This window comes from Passer montanus, unplaced genomic scaffold (genome assembly GCF_014805655.1).
Source record: "Passer montanus isolate IOZ18808 unplaced genomic scaffold, ASM1480565v1 scaffold37, whole genome shotgun sequence".
In the NCBI taxonomy this organism is placed as follows: Eukaryota; Metazoa; Chordata; class Aves; order Passeriformes; family Passeridae; genus Passer; species Passer montanus.
The window spans coordinates 1,525,370-1,549,175 of NW_024368485.1; the positions used below are offsets into that span (position 1 = coordinate 1,525,370).

Sequence of the window (23,806 nt, forward strand, 5' to 3'; positions counted from 1 at the left end):
TTCCTGTTAACATCCCTGGAGACCTTCTGCTTCTTCAGGTGTCCTGTCAGCACTGGCCTGAACATCCCTGGCAGGCTGGCTTCCTCCCACAGCTGAGTTTAGGAGCCATTATGACCTTGAGGACAGATGATGACAGATCACCAAGAAGGGATGTGATGGCACAGCTCCACAATCCACGAGCCACAGGCTGGCCCTCCAGTAACACAGGAGTGAGTGCTCCACTGCCACAGCTCACTGCAGCTGTCAGTGGCATACTGACATCTCTCAGCCAGTGTGACACTTTGAATTTCCAAATGTACAATCACAGTGGTAGAATGTAGGCCAGGATTCAGCTCTTTTAACTCTACTCACCTACAAGTTAGTGATGTGCTCTAATGTGGCTGGGCTAGGCTCCCACAGTGTCACTGCAAGACACCAGAAAGTAACACATCCCATCCTATGATAAGGATCTGGGATGAATCACCTTTGTGGCTGCCTCCACCTCTCCAGAGGAAGCCCAGGAAAATAGCTAGGCCAACTGCTTAACTTAGAGATGTACAAAGTCAGGCTAGATTAATGCCATGAACTATGCTTTTCAAAAAGAAAGTTCTATCAAGGTTTTCCTGCTCACACTGTTGTTACAATAACAGCAAAGCAGATTTATCAAGCTACCTACTTTGCATTTGTGTCAATGCTCCTGGCAAAATGAAATTAGTTCTGTTCAGCTGTGTCTTTGGCACTGCACATCCTTGGCAGGGGACTCCTAACAACACATGGGTATTCTTTTAGCTTCAGGGAGAGGAGTCTTTGTCTTTCAGGACAGAAAGCTTGAGCTCATTTCAGGATGCATTTGTGAGGTTTTGAAAGGCCATGGTGTGCAATATAATTAGTTACTCCGAGGTGACAGATTTGTTATAATCTATAAAACTAGGTTCCAACTGTGAAAACGCAGTAAACAGTGCTGCCCACAGAAGTATGTCTATGCATGCACTGAAATATTTAAAAGACCCAGCCTTTGATGCTAATTTTACAAAACTCCCCTTTCCTCCTTCCAGCTGGAACTACTTCCCACCATGCCTCCCAGCACTGCCAGCATCCAGCAGGACACACTCCTCACTCAGAAGAAGCGCCATTAAATCGGAGTTACTGACAAAGAAGGTGTTGGTATTTATAGAAAATGAGGAACTACCTTGGAAATTCTACAGATGTAGTTGTGTCTATTGTATCAATGTGTCCTGCTGGATAAAAATAGGAATGACAATATGTAGGGTGTCCTGCCCATTAGTCCAACTGGTGATGAGTAATGCAGCCAAATGCATGTCAGTAAATCCTACCTACCACACCATGCTTCAGAAACCCTCTTGGCACTCTTCTCTAAGAGAGAAGCCACAAAAGCATAAAGGTTTAATCTGCATGTATTTGAAATTATTATACCATTTATGAGGCAAAGATTCAAATAAGGTATATTAGTTGCTCCAAATACATCTCAGTAAAAAATGATCTCTGCCTACATTTCACAGATTGTACCCTCTTCAAATAACTCCAAATGTTATAGAAAATTTGGTGAATGTTACACTTTCAGTTAGAGAAATCAGGTTGGTTTAGTACAAAAGACCCAAATACACTAGTCAAAAACAAAAAAAAAAATAAACTCTGTGATACTAAGACCCTTTGGAAAAGGATCTGAAGAAACTCTTCTGGAAATCAAAATTTGATGTTTAAAAGTTATTGGATCACATGGATTTAACATCTTACTGTCTGGTGTTAGCCTCAGACAGAACTTGTGCCTTGCATGAGCATCCTCCTGAAAGCCTGAGTGATCAGTCTTCAGTACCATGCAATGCTCTTGCCCACTCCTGCATCTCAGGCCAGTCTAGTTCTGGAACAACACCCTCTTTCAAGCATGCAGAAAAAGTATTTTTGTGCTGGACTAGTGCTGATGCCTTGAGTTCTTTATCAGAGCAGGTATTTGAAACTTCCTGAGGTCTTAAGTCTGAGAGTAAGAGCCAGAGCTGATGTACCAGAAAATATTAGATGAAGTGGTGAAGACTTTTTACTACATAAATCTATAGGGCCACAAAAAGGAATTTATATCTAATTTTGTGGCTCTTTATTTCTGATATAAATACTACTGACCAACAAGGGAGAAGGAGCTTGTACAGGAAGCTGTATTTTAAGTAAAGTTACAGTTACAAGAAAAACTAATTATTTCCATTAAAATAAGGGGCACTTAAATAGTGCAATGACATTCTTGTGACACTAGCCTTTCATCTCTTGCCCAGGGTAGGGAGGGTCTGGTTCACTTGCTTTTTTAAACACGGACTTGGAACACCATATATTTTTGATTAAGAAGGGGAAAAAATTAGTAAGTAATCCCAGGGCTCCAAGGAGCTATTCACAAGCCTAATGTTAAGATGTAATCTTCTGGTGATTACGTAATAGTTTCCCCTCTGCCCATTCCAGAGTGGATATGAGATACTACAGTCTACATGTCTGGTCTTGAATGTTTAGTTCCAGGTGTGAGAGCTCATTGCAGTTGCCTAGAGAAAGGCCAAGTGTACATATCATTCTGAGAGAGACAGGTCCTGATTCCAAGGATAGGCAATAGAAGGTGGTGTGCCACCCCACTCAGGGTTAGGCTCTAGGAGCTATGTGGGAGTTGGCAGACACAATTAACAAGCCTGAAATAACAATTACCTTGAGAGCAAGCACAAAATAAAAGGCAGGGAGCAGCCCTCAAGTAGGAAAAGTAAAATAACTGCAACAACAGCAGGACAAATCTAATCTCACGTAAAAACACTGAAAACCCATCTGAGACCTGGACATGAAATCAACACACTGATATTAAAGAACACAGACCACAAGAAACAAGAAGCTTGGAATCCTCCATGGAATAAAATCAGTGATTGGCTTTTCTGTGGAATATCTGCCAGCTCCTGCTGCACACAGTGGTCAGAAGGGGATTTCATAAGTGTTAGAGTGAGCATTTACACCTAATGAGATGTGGAGAAAAAAAAGAGAAAATCCAAGCACGCTGTTATTCTGTCCAGTGCAATCCATTGCAGCACTGACATGGTGGCCTACTGCCTTTTCAAATCCTGGCCACACCTGGCTTCTAAATATATCTGAAAATGCCTGATATATCACAGGATACATAGACAGATTCTGCTAGGTGATATCTAGAATAGTCCTAGACAGATAAATCCTGCATGCAATGCAAGTCTGACATGTCAGGTTCACAGCATATGAACTATTGTCTTGCTCAGAGAAGTTCCCAAGTACCAATCTGGCAGCACACCCCTTGCACATGCACACATTATCTGTCCTTACAGAAAAGTCTGAGCTCTGCCAATACATTCTGCACATCCAGAAAGACACCTATGGCAACGGAAATACAGGGAAATCCACGCCATGTATGCTCTTCCTATGATAAACTGCACTGACCACGCAATGATACAACACACCCTGTGTTAAACAGGACATTCTGTACCACATGGGATCCCTGGCACTTTGTGACATTTATTTTTGTGACCACAGCAAGCTGTGCTTACCCAGGAGAGTTCAGAGGTCAACATCAGTGTATGCACATGAATTCGGTGGATAGGAGACACTGTGTGATTACCTAATATTTAATTAGGTTGCAACAATAACATTACTGCCCTTATCCTCACTATGCAAGCTCAGCTACAAAGCAACATGATGGCTGTACTGAAGCTTTGGGATGTAATATCAGTAACCCCTGAGACATGACAATTATCCAGTCACCAATACTGTTCCCCACCAACACAAGGACAGTCTTGTAGAAAGTATATTTATAATCACAGCATAATTAAAGCTGGGCAAGGTCACTGTTTCAACCTCCTGCTCCCCCCACAGCTATCTTCAACGATAAACTAGGTTGCTCAAAGTCTTTTCCTCTCTAGTTTTGTTTCCAAGGATGTAAAAATCCACAGCCACTCAGGGAAAATGTTCTGCTACTTGACCACTCTCACTTTGAACTTTTGTTTTCTTACACACAATTGGAATATCTCTGGGTGCAGCTTCTCACTTTTATCTGTCATCCTGTTGGTGACTGTCTCAGAGAGAAGCCTTGTGCCGTCTTCCCTATAATTCTCTTTGGGAAGGTGCACATTGTAATTAGATCCTGCTGTGGCCAAACCCACTTCCTCACACAGCATGTGCTTCAGCCCCTTACAGCCTCAGCTGAACTGGCTGTTCCCAAACTTGACAGTGTGTATGCAGTGTGGCCCCACCAGTGCTGCACACAGAGCTCCTATCTGCTGGCTATATGGAGAATGCAGCCCTGCAGGTGTTGAAATCCCATGAGGAACTTCTTTTGTCCACCAGGATGGCCAGGCCCTTTTCTGCTGGGCTGCTTCCAAGCCAGCTGGTTCTCAGCCTGTAGCATCCTGTAGTCTGTCCCACATTCAGGACTTTGCCCTTGTCTCTGTTGACCAACTCAAGGTTCTCACTGGCCCATTCCTGCAGCTTGGCAAGCCTGCTCTGACTGGTGGCCTCCTGTGTATCCCCAGCTTGGCAAGGGGAGCAGCTGAAAACTTGCTGAGGGTGCACTCTGTACCACCCCCTGCACGGTGACCTTGTCAAACAAGACTCGCCCCAGTACTGATCCCTGACCCCTCCTGACAGGGCATCAGACAAGACTTCAAACCAATGACACACAACCTTCAAGCCTGGGGGTACAGCCAGTTTTCCACACCCAGGGTCTGCCCAGCTCACCCACATCTCCCCAGTTATAAGGTTATTGAGGAAGTCCCTCACAAAGACAAGCTTGAACAACATTCTCTGCTTTCCCCGTGCTCACTAGGCCCAAAATCAGTGACACTGGGTCAGACACAACTGAACTAAAACATGTAACATTAGCCTTTGTTCAGTCACCTGCAGTCTTTTAATGCCATGGACTTTCCAATGTCACAGGGTGTGAGCACAAAAATAAACTGGCCAGCTCTCAACACTCAAATGAGTGTTGGTCATGTGGTCCAGTGGACTTGTATATGCACACTCTGACAGAGTGGATGTTCTGTGGGGAATTTCCCTCCTCTGCCCAAACCCTGCTACCAGCCACAGAAGCTTGGGAGATGGGAAAGGGTTTTTTCCCAGCAAAGCCTAAGATGAAAGAGGTCTCTTCTTTTTCTTTGACCTTTATGGCCAGTTTAATCACCCAGTCCTGCAGCAGCCCACATATTCACTTGTCTTCCTTTTGCTGCCAAATCACCTGTAGAAGCTCTTTATGTTGCCCTTCATGTCCTTCAGTTGCAACTCCAGCCAGGTTTTGGCTCTCCATATTCCACTCCTCCACCAAAATACTGTCCATCCTCCTCTGCAGGAAGTGATGAAGAATCTCACACCAGTGTAATTTGCTTGCTATCTGCTGAATGATTTCTAAAAATGCTGTTTAAGGAAGGTGCTTATCTTTCATCCTTATCTCATTTTCTGGAAGTGGCAAGCATATCTAGTGCCTGTTTGAGCATTTATTCAGCTGGTACTGTGGAAAATGTGATTGTTCTAAATTATTCTTTCTTCTTTTGTTCTTTGTTGTTAGTTGGTTTATTTCCAGTAACCTCAAATTTGACGTAGAAGAAAAGGGAAAGTATACACACCTGATAGGGAATCAAACAATTAATTACCTTCAGCATTCAGCTTTGACTGCTAATCCATCTCTCGAGGATTTTCTCCAACATTTTGTAGTATTACAGCTCTGCTGAAGCAGCCTCACATGGTTATTATCAAATAACCCAGGCCCTTAATGAGAGTTCCTTCCTATTATTCAGATCTGGACTATGTGCTCCATCCTCCTCTAAAACAAAATGGTGGGGAAAAAAAGTAAAAAAAAAAAACAAAACCTAAATTAGCCAAAGTTTATTAGTTCTAGCCAGCTCATAAACAATAAATTTAAGGGTTGTTTTTTCTGACTTTCCAGACCTAGAAAATAGAAGTGTTTCTTGCTTCTCAAGCAGCTGTATTTAGTCTAGAATGTCCCAAGACAGGTTTCTTACACTTAAGAGTAACACTAGTTAAAAATATCATACACTGGTAATTTCATTTATTGTTTTTGACAGGAAGTGATTGGTCTCTTTGGTTTCTTAAACTATCACAATAATTAAGAAGTATTTCTGCAACATTTTTTTTCTATTAAAGATGTGGAACTATACAATAGGAAGTTGTCTGAATTACAATATAGTCAGAATTGTACAAGTTCTGCACAGTTATGTATTGCAACTCTGCTTCAGTAACATGGCTGGTACTACAACTGTATTTAAGGTTGCCAACATTTCTCTTCAAAATTCCTCTTCTGGGCGTTTATAAGTTTGTCATTTTTTATAGCTGAATTGGGGCATTAATTCTCTACTTTTGGGAAACTTTAAAGATGCCTGAATAGGATGAACTCATGCTTCTGTTATTGTAATAGAGTCATCTGTCACAAGTGAGACATGTTTTGTATTTACCAGTCGATTCTCTAATTGCTCAAAAAGCTGCACACTTATTTGGATTATTAAATTTGCCCTCTCTCGTCTAGCTGCAGAATAGAATCAGATCCAAATCAGGGCTTAGCTGATGAAAAACTGACAAAGCATGGTGCCATTACCCCTTTCACAATTCTCTTTTTCCTGTGACTGTGCCAGCCCCAGATCTGTCATCCAAGATCCCCTCCTGGTGACTAGAGCAAGTCTAGAAGTAAAAACCATCTCTGCAACTAGGAAAGGCATAGGTAACAAAGGACAACAGGAGCAGATGGTGGGAAGGGGTTTTGACCATCCCCTTCCCCTGGACTCTGAGGCACAGGGCAGGAAAGAACGATGAACAACTTTACCTTCCTGGAAATCTAGTCTTGATCTTTAAAGTTCACTTTTAGGTGCCTTCACAGGGTCTGTGCTGCCCTCTGCAACTGTTCCTATCATCTTTACCCAAGTCTTTGAATTATGGATGCAGTGATGACAACTGGGGAAGACCAAGAAAGAACTCAAGAATGCTGAAAACACAAGCCTTGTGTTCTCCAGCAATGGTTGGTGAGCTAAAAACACAAAATCAACATTCCTCTCTCTGGAAGACTGATGTTGAATATAACCCTACAGCCACACCTGGGCAGAGGTCAGGGACAAAGCCCTTTCCAACCTCTCCCTCTGATGTAAAAGTGCTTTAGCTGTTATCAGCCAAACATCTTGTGCAGCCTCTAAACAGGGCCAAGGTATCTACTTCAGCTGGCCAGGCCTCCATGAGGTCTCATGTCCTTCTCTGGTGTCACTTCTTTCATGCATTTTGTCCCTCCATGGAGTTCTCCACTGGTCTTGGGCCTGTGATTCCAAAGTTCCACTCAAAACAAAGCACTGTTGTTCAAACTTACTCGTTTAACCTAAGCCAGTACTCCTAAAACCTCAGCTTCTGAAGGGGAAGATGTTTAGATATTAACCTCAGCTTTCAATGAGGAAAAAAGAGTTTTGTTATTTCCCTTTGGGTTTTGGAGAAAAGTTCGAGCATACCAAAGATAAAAATTCTAGGCTCTAAACCAAATAATATAAAACATATTATTTCAAGATGCTATTTTTAAAGACTTCACTCATCTCATGACTTTTGACCAGAGGCTTGGCTCAGGATGTGAGTTTGCCTTCCACCACACAGGAGGGTTAGCAGAGAGAGATCACAGGGCAGAGACGGGGACCCTTAAAATTCCCACTGCCTGTCCTGACAAATGTGCCCCAACTCTCAACATTCCTCTGAGATCTACAGCAAAACTGCTGTAGATTTCTCCCCTTTTTCCATGCCCATGCATGCAGTGACTACAAGAGACAAGACTGTCAGCAGGTCTGAAACCTTCCAGTGACCAACCTGTGCAACACCAGGCTGTGACTTTGTTAAGCATTTTCCTTTTTTACAAACTCCCAAATGCAGAATCATAAGATCAGGGTTGGAAGGGACCTTAGAGACCATCCTGTTCCAAACACCCCTGCCATGGAATGGGACACCTTCCACTAGACCAGCTTGTGCAAAGCTCATCCAGCCTGGCTTTGAACACCGCCAGGGCTGGGGCATCCAAACCTCCCTGGGCAACCTGCTCATCACTCTCACATAAAAGCATTTCTCCCACACACCCAACCTAACTTCCCCCTCTTTCAGTTCGCACCCTTTTCTCCCCGTCCAAACTGCATCAGGAAACCACCTGAGGCCGGAAATCACCCGGTCACCTCCTCGGTGCCACCACGGCCGGTCCCACCGGGACACGTCGGGGCAGCGGGCACCCACCGCACCTCCTGCGGGACCACCCTGGCCCCTCTCGCAGCCCGGCGCTGCAGGGCTCGGGCACACACCGGCCACAAGCCCGGGACCCCCGGCGGCCCCTCGGGGCACGACGCCCGGGGCCCCCTGAGGCGCCGCGGGACCCCGCGCGGCGAGCCGGGCGCTGCCGTTGGGGCGTCCCCGTCCCCGCCGGGGGCCGCCCCGCCGCCGCCCCCCGGCAGCCGTGGGGCCGTGCCCACCGCGGCCCCGGGCGGCGGAAGTGTGTGTAGGGGGCAGTGCAGGAATTTCCTGTGACGTCCCGGCCCGGACTCCATTAGGTGCAGCTGGGCTGAGAGGAGACAAACCCGGCGGGCAGCGAGCGGAGCGGGCCGGGCGCCTGGGGCTGCCGGGCGGGGGCTCAGGGCAGCGGCGGCCGCCATCGCCAGAGGGAGCCCCGAGCGGGCGGCGGCGCTGCCTCCGGGACCCCCGGCGGGCGCAGGGGCCCCCGCCGGCGGGCGCAGGGCCCCGCTCCGCCTCCCCTCGCCCCCGCCGCCTCCCCCTCCTCGCCCCCCCGGCTTCCCACCACGGCCGCTCTCGGCGAGGAAACTCTGGCCTCCGCTTCCTCCTCCTCCGACTCGGACACCGGCGGAGCCTCCCCGCCCCCGCGGAAGAAAGCCCGGGCCTCCCCGGCGGCGGCGGAGGGAGCAGGAGAGCCCGGGGCTTCCGCGGGCAGAGCAGGCCTCACCTCGTCCCAGTCCCCCTCGGTGCCCGCCGGGCTCGCCCCCGCCGCCGCCCCGCTCAGAGGCAGCAGCAGCAGCAGCGGCGGCATCGCCAGCAGCGCCATGCAGGCCAACGGGGCGGGAGGGGGCCAGCAGCAGCCGCCGCCGCAGGGCCCGGAGCTGGGCTGCCTGGGCGCCCAGAACGGCGAGGCCTCGGCGGGCACGGCCGCCGGTGACCAGCTGGCCCACGCCAACGGGCTGCTGCCCTCGGCCAACAGCGGCGGCCCCGGCGGCGGCAGCCCCGGCGGGCTCGGCGTCAACAACGGGGTGCCCGCCGCCGGGGGGCCCGGCCCGGCCGCCGCCGAACTGGGGGGCGGCGGCGGCAGCGCCCTGAAGAAGAAGAAGCGGCTCTCGCAGTCCGACGAGGACGTGATCCGGCTGATCGGGCAGCACCTCCACGGGCTGGGGCTCAAGTAAGTGGCCGCGGTGGGCGAGGGGCAGCGCGGCCGGGGCGGGGGGCAGGCTCCTTCCTTGCTTGGTTTCCTGCGGCGCCCTGAGCGGAGGGTCCCCCCGGGGCCGGGCAGCCCCGCTCACACGCCCCGCCGGCCGCGGGGAGGGTCCGGGCCCCGTGGAGGATGGGCAGCCCGGAGCGGGGAGGAGGGGAGAGGAAGGGAGCCCCGGCGGGGAGGGGGGGTTGGTGGCCAGAACTGCCCCGTCGCAGCCCGGTGGTCTCCGGCCGGGGGAGAGCAGTGCCCGGCTGCGGGGCAGAGCGGTGGGGCAGGCCCGCTCCCGGAAAAATGGAGCCGGAGCTGTGTTTTGCGAGCCCGTGCCGGTGTTGTCTAGCGAAGGGGCAGGACAGGAGGTTCCCCTGCCAGGGATGGCAATATGGAAGTCGAGCTGCACACCGATAAGGGTAGATCAATACGAATGTGTTAGTGGGGGAGAAGTTATCTGGTAAACATAATGGAGCCCGCAGCTGGGCGTGGGGGGGCGGCTTTTCGCAGATGAGCTCCAAGATTTGGCTTGTCAGCTCGGAGGAAGCGACACAAAGTAAACTGCCGCTTAAGCAGGCCGATTGGCTTCGCTCTGCAAACCTTTGGCCCTCTAAACGGTGAAGGCCTCTCTAGATTTGTGCTGGACACGTGTTTTTGCTAATAATCTTACTTGTAAACAAGAAATGAGAATGTTGGCCCTTCCTTAAAGTCGGAATAGAGAAAATAATTTCCCCGTGGAATAGGGGAAGTCTTAAGTGTTTAATCATAGTGCTTTGTGAGTAAAGCTGAAGCTAGCCAGTATGTCATCATTTTGGAAGGAGGGTAGAGAAGTCCTGTAAAGTGCTTATGTAGCCACAAAAGAAGTCTTCAAAACACTGCAGAATGGGTCAGCTGTAAAGAACATGTTCCATAAAATAAATTGCCTCTGACACAAGAGGCAAGTTTACAGCAGCAGACAACTCGTGACTATTCATAGATGACACCACAGTAAATAAGCTATTTTTAGTATAAAAGGGGGAGGGCTACAGGTTCCTGAGTTTGTTTATTTTTTTTTAAGGAGGCAGTCCTTTAAGAAGTGATGAAGAAGAAAAAATTAGGCCTGTGCCAGATGTTGTAGCTCTCCTTGTTCTTTTAGGGGGGAGGTAGGGAGGGGGCAGGGGATGGCAGCCAGTAGCCAACAGCTTTTTAGACTGTGTCTTCCTTCATGAAGTTTATCTTCTGTGCAGGGCTGGCTGTTTGTGGTGGCTGGTAAGTCACATACTTTATGGTACTTCAGCAAAGCTTTCAAGCTCCTTGACAACTTGCCTTAGGTAGAGGTAGCTTTTTACATGTCTCAGGCCACTGAGATCACCTTCTTGAACAAGCATCTGAATCTGCTCATCGTATTCTTGTTTTATTAAAGTTACTTTAAAGTATGGTAAACTGTTATCATGGCAGGCGGTGTATTTGTGAGGGTGAAACTGGTCGGGTTTTTTTACACTGTATCTCTCCTGCAGCCAGACTGTTGATCTCCTCATGCAAGAGTCAGGATGTCGTTTAGAACATCCTTCAGCTACCAAATTCCGCAATCATGTCATGGAAGGAGAATGGGATAAGGTAACGTAGGGCTTATAGGACTGTATTAACCACTGTTGAAATTTATAGTATCTACAAGAGAATTCAAAATTCATCCTCCTTATATACTTTTTTTTCTCTTATGCCGATTTCTGCAGGCTGAGAACGACCTGAATGAACTTAAGGCCTTAGTGCATTCTCCGCATGCAATTGTGGTAAGAGGCACACTTGAACTCTTTCAGAGCTCTGTAGTTGGACTAATTGTAGTGGTGTAATCTTTCGCTATGGAGTTGGTTGTCCATAGTTCTTGTTTTCTCTTTTTTGTTTACTTTAAGCTGCTTGCATGCTATCTCAAACGTCATACTAATCTGAACTTTTTTTCATTCTGTTGTAGAATGTGAGATAGGCGGCCCAAAAGTATTGAGGCTAAGATTTGGTGTACTGAAAGTTAAAACTCTATTAAACGTACCTAACTGATAAAATATAAATCCTGTCACAGTCCTAAAATAGGTCAGTTTCTGTAGAAACTGCCTATGTTGAATACTAATTTCAACCTTGAAATACTTCTCACAATCTCTGTGTTTATAGGAGTTAGGTCTTCTTGAGGGAAGAGAAGTTTAGAAATAAAATGCACTAATAATAATGTGGAGTTGGCATTGTTGTAGCACATTACAAGAATATAGAGGCTGCTATAGACCATGAACAATACTGTTGCTTTTCCAGATGGCTTTTAAAGAGCAAATGCATTTGTATTGCTGTTTGGGATTTTATTTAGAGCTTTTTCTCTTTGGGTGGCTTTAAAAAAAAAAAAAGATAAACCTAGAAATAGAAGGTTGGTGGATCCTGTGACTTGACACTACAATACGTGTTGTTATGATTTCAGTTGCTTTGAGTAAAGTGTTTCTTGTTTTGATTTTTGGATCTCAAGATATAAATCATCACTTGGCTCTTCAAAGAGCTTGTTCTCTTGTGTTTGAACGTTTATTTTAATGAGATGAAGTTACAACAGCTATGGTCACTTAGGAAGCAAACAGTATCAAGGCTTTTTGAAGTGTCTGTGACTGTAAACAATGAGGAATCAGCTGATGGCTGCTTAGTTCCACTTCTAGCTGATTCATTTGTTGTCAAGACAATTTCCTGTCTGGTGGGGGAGGGAGAGAGAGAGAACAGGAAATGAAGTAGGAAAAACAGATGTTTAACAAAACATCAGCGGGTACTTGACAGAAGTTTACATTTGGTTCTATTACTTTGGTCAAAGCTTAGCACCTCTTAATTACACCGGCCAGTAGTTCACTTTCTCTTTTGTCAAAGACCTGAAGGAGGGGAGAATACTGCATGCAGCCTGAAACTATGGAACTGATATATTGGAATATGAATGGTCATTTGAAACAAATTGTCATGTTTTTGACTTCTGAAGTTACAAAGTTTGTCTGTAGTATTCAAATGTTTTGCGTATTAGTGAGTCAAGAGATATAATTGAGTTCTCAACACTGTACTCTTTGGAGACCTCAAGTTGAGAAAAAATGATGTTTTTCTTCAGTTGTTCTGAAGGGCTCCAAGAGCATTCTCTAATATTGATATATATTAAGTGATTCCATAAAGCTTGGTGCAGTAAACACATTGGTTTAGGCTGAACTTTACCTGAACCAATATTAACTGTTTTCTTTTTAAAGTTGATCTTCTTTATATTAACTTGATATAATTTAAAACAGATAACAGTTTTGAATATCTTACATGTGCAAGACAGCGTTATTTGCGAGAATAAGTTGAGCTTGTGTGCATGAAGTCTTCTCCTCCCTCCCTGTCCAGCTTTTGTGCACATGGTTGAGGTTCTGGGTGGGTATTAGTGCTGGGAAGGTAGAGAAAGATCATTACAGGTAAGGAGGGATGCTTTATGCTCTGTAGGTATTCCCCACTGCAGTAAAGTCAGAGCTAATGAAGGTGATAAATGTCTTGATCAGGAAAAGTCCAAACAAGGTGCTGCTGCAGGTAGCTCTTTAAAAATAGAAAATTGGATTTTGAGTTTCCTGACTTGTGACTCACGCTATGTGACTAGATGTTTTAAAAATGTGTGCATACAAGAAGAATGGGTACCTAAAAATTTAGATGACACAGAGAGTATTTAACTAAGTAGGGTGTGTGTTTTGTGGTTTGTTTTTGGTTTGTGGTTTGGGTGGGTTTGTTTTTTCTTACAGTTAATATGACCTGGACAAAATAACCAGGATACACAGTTGCTTTTGAAATGTCTGGTTAGTGAAGGGAGGTGCATATGTATTAAAAAAAATCTTACTTGTGTTTAATTTCCTGATTTCTGCAAAATGCTTTTAGTTCTACAGGTGAAAACACTAAATATGAAGTGGCTGATGTTAATTTTTAAAGCTTTGATGCAGTGTGTTGATATGGGGGGAGGAGGGTGTGGCAGGACACAGGACAGTTTGCTATTTCTATTTCTGTTAACACATCTGAGTGCTGTACAGTATGTGATTAGTCATGTTTACTTTTCCAGCATATAAGATACAGCTGTCTTAGAAAATCTGTAGGAAAACTTTATAATTGAATCAAGCATGATGTTTTTCCTTCAGTAACAGTTAGAAAACATCAACTTCAAGCCAGCCTGAGGTTTTGCTTGCTTTGGGGCTACTCAGGCATGTGATGGCATCTGTCTTGGGTACTTAATTGCACCTAGGAAGAAACTTTGGGATTATTCCTCTACAGTTATCCAGAAAATACCTTCAAATTGTTATCTTTACTTATTCCAGAGGTATGCAGCCTGCAGCAGGCAATACAATCTAAAAAGTGAGTTAAATATTATCATTTGAGTAAAGTGCTCCACCTGCCTGCATGGTGTCCCTCTTGCTACCAGCATTAAGGGCAGCTCCCTACTGGAGTTAATTACTCCCTGTGTGGTAGGACTTGGTATGGTTGAAGCCTCATTAAATTCCTTGCTGAATTCTGTAGAGCACAATGTTTTCTGCCCTTTATGTATCAGGGCATTTAAGTTTTGGAATTTTTTTTAAGTGCTTTCATCAGTGTTTTACAAAACTATCAGGATAAAAGACTACAGGATAGAGAGAACTGAGGTCTTAATTCTGCAGACTGTAAGAAGGTAGCTGCTGTCTTGAGTTTGTTTTGAAAATCTACTGATAATTTCACCATGTATTTTAGTTACCTATTTAATTTCAAAGAGCAGTTGTTTCAGTAATGTTTACTTATTTTGGACTCCTAGTACATTAATAAAACTGCTGTGGAGCATGTTAAGTTAGGCAGGTTGAAAATAGCACCAAAATCTAGACATAAACTTATTTATTTTGCATTTTGTTCATTAAACTTGTGAAGATTCACTCCTGGTTACAGTTACTGATCAGAATGACCCAATTTCTTGCCTGTGGCAGTATGTTTGTCCTGTTCCTTCCACAGCTTTGTTTGCTGAGGTTTTCACCTTTGGGTAGGTAGTGATGGTGAGTTACGGTACATGCCAGACTTCCTAGAATTTAGGATTCTGGAAGGGGTTTTCCTACTATCAGTTAGGACAAGGAAGGAGTACAGTACTAAGCATTCATGTTAGTAATCCAAGGCTGTAGTTTAAAGGAAGAAAAATGCTAATAGTGCATACATTGAAACAAACAAACAAAACCTTGTAAATCTGTTAACTCTTAGTTTTGCCCCAGGGTAATCAGAGTTCAATTTACACTTAAATAGTAGCTTGTAGAAACAACAAAGTAATGCACTTTACCCTCATCCTTTCCGTAGAGGTGAAAGACAGGATGAGGTATAATAACTGAACAAAACCAGCCAGACTGCAGTGCTGACACTTGGATTGGACTTTTCCAGGGGTCCATCAGGGTGAGGAATCTTGGCTATAAGCTAAGCAGTGGTGGTGTCTGAATTTGAAATTGTTCAGCAGTCATGAGTGTAATGATGTTGAATTTCCTTTGCAAACACTGAGATGATAACAAATCCCAGGCACTTGTGTTACTTTGGTATGGTTTTCATTATGGTCATTTTTATTTCCCTTCTTTGTAAGGCAGCTAAAAAACGTGGAGAAAGAATAAGCTACTGAATCAGTGGAGTTTGTGCTTTTGCTTTACAGTTGTCAATATTTTAAACAGTTCTCATTCCTACTAGAAGAGCTTGTTTGGGCTTTAAAAGAGATGATGTACCCAAAATGGTCTTGGATTTTGTAGAAGACGGTGTTGGAAGAAGTTAGAAGTCCTATTAGGAGGGTGTAAAGTAGTTGAGAGACATTTATTTGCCAGCAAAGTCACTAATTGCACAAAAATAAGGAGACAGTGAGTGTCCCAATGTTAAAAAATGACCTGCAATGTAATATTACTGGAGTGTGACTCTTGCCTTAAGGAAGTTCATGCCATTGTTTGAGTATGCTGTAGGGCAAGTTTTGGAGCAGTTATCAAAATAGCTTAGTAATTCAATTTAATTTCCCCATCAAGACTTTAGTCCCTGCCCTCTGCTGTCGATAAGTTACTATTTCAAGTTGCTTATCTCTTATTCTAATTCTCCATTATGGGAACACTAGATTGCTGCATGAAATGTATAATACTTTGTTTTTCTGGGGGCCTTTATATTCCTAATGTGCCTAAGTCACACATGGCCTCTTTTTTTTAAGCCATACTTTGTAGCCTAGAACTGAAATTACACCTCTTTGGCAACAGCATTCTGAGTGGTAGTATTTCTGTAATGCTTTCATGGAATTGCTGGGACTGATGTTATAAAACCCATATTGGGTTTTTCTGCTCTTCTTACTTTTTCCTCTAACAAAATGAAAGTAATGTTCCAAGTCCTGAAAGTAAGGAGAGTGAGAAGGTAGGTTATCACATTTAATGGAAATATGATATAAATTAAGTATTCTACACAATAGATGGAGAAGGAAGTTAGGGAGGGATTACAGTTTTTATTACAGATAAATATCAGTCTATTTTTGATCTGGTGGTGATCGTCAGTGTGAGGTGACCAAAAGCAGTGAAATATAGTATGTGTCTGCTACCTGGGCATTTCCATGTATTCTGGAGAGCATGTGCACAGCTGGTGGAGGAAGTTCTTATCCCTCCTGCTGCTGCTATATAAGCAAACAGCGTGGGGTCTGCTGGCCTGCTGCATGGAGCCAACCACTGGGCTTGTAAATAATTGGGATATCTTTCATTTGGTTTTTCACATGTCAGAACATCGAAAAAAGTTGTCTCACCTGGAAGAACTGTACAGTAATGGTGTAATAATTCCAAATTCAAATAAACTAAAGAGCTGGATTGGGAGTGCAATACAGGTTTGCCTATCAGATACAGGACAGCAGAGCACTACAGACAAGTTTGAACATAAATCATCTTTACTGTGTCATGTTTTATGCTTCACAGAGCTGTGTGGTAAGTTAATAGCACTGTATGTGGAAACTTCCTTCTTTTGAAGAACTGAGTGTCTCTGGAAATGAAAATGGTTTATGTTTTAACTTTGAAATTAACATCTAGTGAGCCTTAAACTTCCATGTGAGCTTTAATAGGACAGGAACATCTTACACTTCCCAATTATCCCTCTACTTAAGGAGGCTGGCAGTGTGTTGGAAACTAAGTAAACATTGACCAAATATGAGCATGAAAATAGTGAGGTGCCTGAGGTCTGGTGAAAGCAAAGGAAACTGGTAATTGAGCTGGTGGTGTATTCATTAGGAAAGCAAATGTAGTTTGCTACACTTTATCTCCAGTCTGTGTCTTCCCAGTTTGTCTAAGCATGAACATTTTCCTCATTTTTCTCTTCAACCTGGTGAGTTTTGTGGACTAAACCTGTCATTTCTGGTAGCAGTAAAGAATGTGTACAAACACAAGATACTTGATTTCATCCAGAAACAACCAAACTGTGTTTGTACTAAATTACTATTAAAAATTTTGATATAGTAAATTAATGCCTAATGTTTTATTTTTACCCACAGATATTTGTTAGGTAGCAGGCTTGATTTTTTTTTTTTTGGTTTAAAAAACTGTAAAAGTGAAAGGAACACTAAGAAATAACAGCGCTTAATTCAGAGTGTTGAAGTGACTTCTAAATATACAAAATTGTTTTTTTCTGTAATCCTGAAAACAACACTCAAGGAAAACAAGTAAACATGGCACTACAAAAAAACCCCAAAACCTCAGGCAGTGTCAGTTTGTTACTGTTATATGTTATGCAGCTATGCAAACAATCCATGTCAACACCTCTGTAAGCAGCGTGAGAACTTGATGAGTTTTCCTGTTGTGTTCTGTGCTGTTGTGCAGTCTGAAATATGTGAATAGCTGATTTGGGGCCCTTTCCTTGATAGAATCTTTCACTGGAAAACCTGAGTAATGCAGGGTTTGAAGGATGATGACTAAAGAGAGAGCAGGTGAAAGTGGGAAGAGTTGCAAGGGAGATCTGAGGAATGAGATAGGAACTACTCGGAGCCCCATCAGGCAGGGAAGAAACTCATGGATAGCTTAATTGCTGCAATGTTGTTGAAAAGCCAACAAAAGAAATTGAGTAATGAAACATTACTTAGAGCTGTCTTTCTGAAGGGCATAGTAGAATGGTTTCTACTGTTCTGTTTAGGCTCAAACGTTTTCTGAAACTTCAGTCAACCTTTTTCCCCTGACTGCTGCTTTCTGTCATGTCAGAGGATGAAGTTTTTGCTGCTGCAGCAGAAGTACCTGGAATACCTGGAGGATGGCAAGGTCCTGGAGGCACTTCAGGTTCTACGCTGTGAACTGACGCCTCTGAAATATAACACAGAACGCATTCATGTCCTCAGTGGGTAAGTGTTTGGACTTTGAGAGCTCTTGCAGAGAAGTTTTTTAAGGAACTCTGTAGGTTTTGATAGCTGATGTTGGGAAGACCCAAGCTATATTAAAGCTACTGTCCTGGTGGATAATAAGCTGTACTGAGATGTGATAAAATGCTGAGTAAAGAATGCCGTTCAGTAGACAGTATTTTGTTTCAGATGCTTGAAAACAGCCTGGTGATGGATTTACTTTAATACTACTAGAACCCAAATTAATTCATATGTAGATATGTAAGGTTATCTGATCTTGAGAATTATTAGCCAGTTACCTTAAATTTGAGTATAATCTAGTTTGTTCTTAGATGAAAATAAGACATTTCTACCATGCTAAAATTGCTTGTGTTTTGTTTTCTTTTTGTATGGGCAGTTTGCAGACATTTGTTCAGAAGATGTGTGTTTATGTGAAATAGTTCCCTGCCTTTTTCCCTGTTTGTCTCAAGCTTGACTTACCTGTTCCCAGTTCATTAAAAAATGTTATGATCTGTAGCATACTTAGAAGTGAAAAGAATGATTCCAAAAAGACCTGGTCTGTTGGTGTATGTGCCCTTTTGAAACAGGTACCTGATGTGTAGCCATGCAGAAGACTTGCGTGCAAAAGCAGAGTGGGAAGGGAAAGGAACAGCTTCCAGATCTAAACTTTTGGACAAACTCCAGAGTAAGATTTTTAGATGTTTAGAATTTCTTCTCATCTCTGTTAAATCCAGTATAACTTGCACATCCCAGGGAATTGACTGTGTTTGCTGGTTGGTTGGTTTTTTGTATTTCTTGGTTCACGGGGATACCTTTAGGTGTCTTTACCCTTTGGTCTTCTGTACTTAACCTTTTGCTGTCTCTGATAAACTGTTTGTAATAAATACTGTTACTTCTTAGCTCTGCTGCATGCAGTAGTAATATAACTTGGTGATTAAATGTGTGGTTTAGGGAGGTGTGTGTGTTATAAATGAGTCCACAGTGAGTGGTGGAAACCACATGTGGCCTATAACCAGTAGTGATACTGGTGCTGGTTGATAGTGGTTTCATACTTTGCTCTGAATTATGGTTTCTCCTCTCTCTTGTGGCTGTTGTAATACCCTGGACCAAAGTTATAAAACCCATGGTATTCTTTATTTTCATAGTGCTGCTAGAGAATTCCTTAAAGGAACCCAGCTGATGGTGTTGTTATGCAACATTATAGATTATGTAAAATACTGAGTTTTGAGTTAGCTTGTGTAAATGGTGCTTGTTGGCCAGGACAATGCACTCTACAACAACAAATACCTTACATACAGCTCTGCTTCCCAGGAGTTCACGCTTTAATTCCAGCTGTATAGCTGTACATTCAAATTCAGCAAGCTGTGTGCTATTATTTACTAAGGTCTCTTCCAAAACCACTCAAATCAAACTATGCTCTTACTTATAACTTGCTTTTGATAAGCCTCTTTTCCTTCATCTGTTTGTTTTCTCTCCCTAACTCCTCTGAAGCCTACCTGCCCCCATCAGTGATGCTTCCTCCGCGGCGTTTACAGAACCTGCTGCGCCAGGCTGTGGAACTCCAACGGGACCGGTGCCTATATCACAACACCAAACTAGACAGCAACCTAGATTCTGTCTCGCTGCTAATAGATCACGTTTGTAGTAGGTAAGAAACCTTCCTGACTTCTGAAATGGGCTGTCTTTTCTTGGTCTTTTCAAATAATCTGCTTGTCAGAAACGTGAGGATTGTTCTGAGCTGGTTTAACAGGATTTTAGTGGGAAAAAGCAGTTCTCACTAAATGAGGAGTAAAGAAGGTGTGTACAAGAAATTTTGGTAGCGGGATGTAGGGTAATGGGATCGCCTGAAGCTTAAAAATTTTAATCAGGTTGGTGTAAAAAGAAGATACTGCTATGCTAATCCATAGCCATTTGTTTCTAGTAATTTTGGGCAGCCAGTCTCTGTTCATCAGCACAGGATTCCTGTGTTTTTTCTCTGGAGATTTGGTGGTGTGTTGCTTACCCAGACTGTCTTTAAAGTTACTGGAACGTAGAAAACCTGCTGAAGCATGCTCCTATGAACTCAACTTTCAGCTGTAATTTTAAGAGTGGACACAGGTGCTTTCAGACACTAAGGTTAAGACAAAGGAGGAATGTGCAGTAGATTTTTCTGAGTTACATAATATATAACATGAGCAATAAAAGGAAGTATTTTCTCAGATTTGTAGTAAAGTAGTAAGAATTGTCTCTTATACCTTTGTATTGGCTCTTTAGACTGTCTGGACTTTTTTGGTGACACAATGGACAAAATGGAGGCTGCTTCTGAACCTTCAAAATACTCTTAATAGACATGAAACAGGAAGATGTTTGTTTTTAACAAATGGCTGACTTGAGCAGTTTTTCCTCATCCAGCAAAACTTGGCTAAGGACCTAAAACTCAGTGTGGCTTTTATGGAAAACTGCTGTGCTGTGCATGGTGGATTAAGGGAATAAGGGCTGTATGGGATATCCTTATATATTTGTCCATGTAACAGGCTAACACTTGGGCTTTCAGGGGAATTATTTTCAGTTAAGTTTGGCTCATCTGAGGAAGTTAATTAAGAACTGATAAAATTGCTTACAGAAATTTTCTGAACTCAACTGCTTTGACTTGTATTCTTGGGTTACTTGGAATCAGTTTTTAAAGATGCAGACTTCCATAGTACTTCACTGTAGCCTTCTTAAGGTTTGAAAATTGCTGTCTTTGGCACTTTATATATTTAAGTAGTCTTCTAGCTTACAATTTTGCTGCATTGCATTGTTTCAGCAGTTGTATATGTGTGCACAGACATTTGAATGTTGCCCATTTTAAGAGCTATTGGAAATTATCATGTACTGGTATTGTGGCTTCCTTCCTTCAGAAGTGAGTCTTAAAATCAGACTGCCTAGAAGAGATTTAACCTTTAAGCAAGGCCATGAGTAATATTGGCTGTTGTGCAACAGGTTTGATATTACTAATCAAATCCCAAGGAGCATTCCAGATCACTGTGAAGAGCTTGATTTACTCAAGCCAGGCTACAGAGGGCCAGACAGAAAAGATACTATATGCAACAATCTATTTGCTGATGTAAAAGTTTGGCCATAGTTTGGGTTTTTGTTTTGTTGGTTCCTTTTTTTTTTGGCTAAAGTAGTACTTCCTAATCTTGCATGTTTGCTGTGTATCTACATACCTAGATACTCATGGCTACTGTAATTAAAAAAACCCCAACACGAACCCCAACCAAAAAAAGGACCCAAAAATCCACTTGAAAAGAGGGGCTTCCATTCTGTCCTTATCCTGTTGTAGCTGCCTCTGGCAGGGGTCTGGCTCCAGTTTGTGGTGTGCTGTGCATGCTGCCATACTTGGGCATAGTCAGGCGAGTTGGACAGTGGAAGCCAAATTTTGATGAAGGTGACAGAAGTAACAGTAGTCTAAAAGCTTAGACAGTTGGAGTCCTGTGCTGCTTAATTGATGGAACACTGATAAGTTTCTCCTTTTTAGTTGGAGCTAATCCCTTTTGGACTTGTGGCAATATTTTGGTTAAGCATGCTTGAATTGCACTAATGGGCAAAATGATTTTTAACTACAAAACTCACTTGATAAGAGTAGGAGATATGAGTGAGGTACTACTGGGAGTGAAAAGAGAAGAATTTCATGTTATTGTGCCAGAGGTTTTGATAGTAGGCAATTGATGCTCTTGGGGATGATGGTTTCTGGTTTTGAGAACCTTCAACCTAGTTGGGTGTGTTGGGTTTTTGTTCATTTGCTTTTTTTTTTGTTTTCTTTGTTGAGGAATAAATCGTTCATTGTATGTACAGGGAATAAAAAGGTAGCTATTTAATGTTTTATTCTATGATTTTGAACTTGTGAAAATACAACATCAGTAAACTTTATTAGCTCCTTTATCCCAGTAAGTGACATAATTCAGGTGTTTTGTGCTGAACAGAAGAAATTGTAATGAAACACTTCAAAAAAGATGAAGGCAAACCTTTGAGCTTCAGTAATATCTAATTACCAAAACCAGAAGCTGTTAAGACAACTGGTTCTGGTTTCTTGTTTCAAGACTGCTGCTATTTCCTTCTGCAGCCAGGTTATTGAATGTGGCTTTGCTGTCTGTGAAATCAAACTTGCTGAGTTCCGTTTCACTAGACTTTTTGTGGGAGCACTTTGGTCCGACTGGGTTGTGAGCAGCATAAATCAGTATTGGGATGTGTCTGCAGCAGCCCTAATAACTGTGTGTCACCCCTTTTAGGAACTGAAGGTATCTTACTATGAAAACAGTGGGCTCCAGCATTATCCTACTTGCTTTTCATGTCTACAAAACCTTGGCTGCTTTTCTTAAGCTTTAAGATGGAAGGGCTATTGTTCCATAGAGTATTATTTTGAAATGAAATGTGCTGAAAAGATTTTCCTGGGATGCAGTGTGCCCCTTGTATTTCATGTGAGTTCTGGATGCAGCCTCACCTCCTAGGGCAAGTTGCTGCTCAGAGCAAAGACATTAATTTATAACAGTATGGCTGAATAATAATGGAACACTGCTCCTGTAGGTGCAGACCTCTGTGTAAGGGCTTGGCTGCTTCCCTCTAGACTTCAAGGGAAACAAAGTCTTCTTTCATGGGTGGGGCTTTTTTTACCTTGAGTTCAGTGTTCTTCCAGGGGCAACCAGGCAGTTCCTGGTCAGCTGAAAGCAGGGGCAGAACACACTTGTGTTTCTCTATAAACAAGTATAGACATGTCCAAGGAAGAGCCACACACATATATATATATGTACATTTTATCCTTTTCTACCATAAGACTGGAAATGAGACTGTATGGTTGTTCAATGCTGCTTGATAGTCTTGAAGTACAGACTAGGAAATCTCTTCTAATAAAAGAAAATGCACTGAGAGGGTACAGACACTATGTGAAGCAGAAATTTTTCTAGCTTCAGGGAAAAAAATTTTTAGGTGTCTGTCAGCCTGGCTGCTACCAAACTGTATTTTTGTAAACATTAATGTGAAGGAAGTAAGTTTTCTGCTTAAATTAATTGGGGAGAGGGGTTGTTCGGTGAATGGATTGTGATGTGTTTTTGTTGTTTGTTGATTGGTTTATTTGAGCCAGTTTATCTGCCATGATGAATACAACTGTACATTCAAGGGCACCATCATTCCCTTAGCATCACTGTGTCCTATTGGAGTTGTGTTGCACTGGGTTCTGTAAAAACTCAGCCTAAAACTAAACCATTTCAACATCTCTGCAGTTGAAGAAAATGGTCCATGGTTATAGATTCTTTTAGTGCATCTGTACAATGACCTTGTACCTCTTGCAGTATTATTTCAAAATAAAGACATCTGCTGTAAAAGCCTACATTTATTTTATCTTAGCTCTGAAATTCTTATTTGAGAGCTTGTAGGCAAGATTTAAATCTTGTCTCCAGTTCTCACCTAATTAATAATTTGACTGTTAGCTTTTTTTTGTGTGTAACTAGAATATGAAGTATTGGCTCTAGAGGAATGTTTGGGTCTTCTGTAGTAGTTTATCATGTATTATTTTGTTTGATAAACTCGGCATTTTATGAAATATTTTAGATTTTGTGAGAGAACTGTTCAAGCTGAAAGCTCAGTGGTATCTTGCTAGTTATGCTTAGATATTGTATGTGGTACACTGCAAAGGTGAAAAATGACAAAGGCAAAGAAACATCTAGTTTATTGCAAGGTCACATTCAGGAAAAGGAAGTTCTATGTAAGAATCATTTCTTAGCAAGATACAGCTGAGTTAGATACCTACAAAAACCTCATGAGTAAAAACATTGCACCTATGGTTCAAAGAGACCTATACTACAGGATTTTCTATACAGTAGAAGATGATACTGTGATGAACTGTTACACTCCTGATGAGGTCAGTTTAATTCCAAGTTACATGAAAGAATAACAAATTATGTAGGTGAAATAAGAACAGTTCTATGTTCTTATGGTTAATTATGATGACTTAAGGGTGTGAGCTTGTTGCCAGATAAGACACTTCATTCTGTACTTACTTGAAGCAGCTGTTAGTAGAGGGGTTTTCTAAGTTGTCTGGCCTTGCA

General features: G+C 42.8%; 1 protein-coding gene across 1 annotated transcript in view; it reads left to right on the forward strand.

The window, feature by feature from the left end:
• The first annotated feature begins 8,573 nt into the window (after positions 1-8,573).
• Positions 8,574-23,806, forward strand: part of WDR26 (WD repeat domain 26) — a 31,786-nt gene continuing 16,553 nt past the window's right edge. Inside the window, exons 1-6 of the mRNA XM_039716857.1 lie at positions 8,574-9,400; positions 10,918-11,017; positions 11,134-11,190; positions 17,611-17,747; positions 18,332-18,429; positions 19,236-19,392. Of these exons, the coding sequence (XP_039572791.1) occupies positions 9,051-9,400; positions 10,918-11,017; positions 11,134-11,190; positions 17,611-17,747; positions 18,332-18,429; positions 19,236-19,392 (899 nt within the window). The 5' untranslated portion in view covers positions 8,574-9,050. The remainder of the gene's footprint in view (positions 9,401-10,917; positions 11,018-11,133; positions 11,191-17,610; positions 17,748-18,331; positions 18,430-19,235; positions 19,393-23,806) is intronic.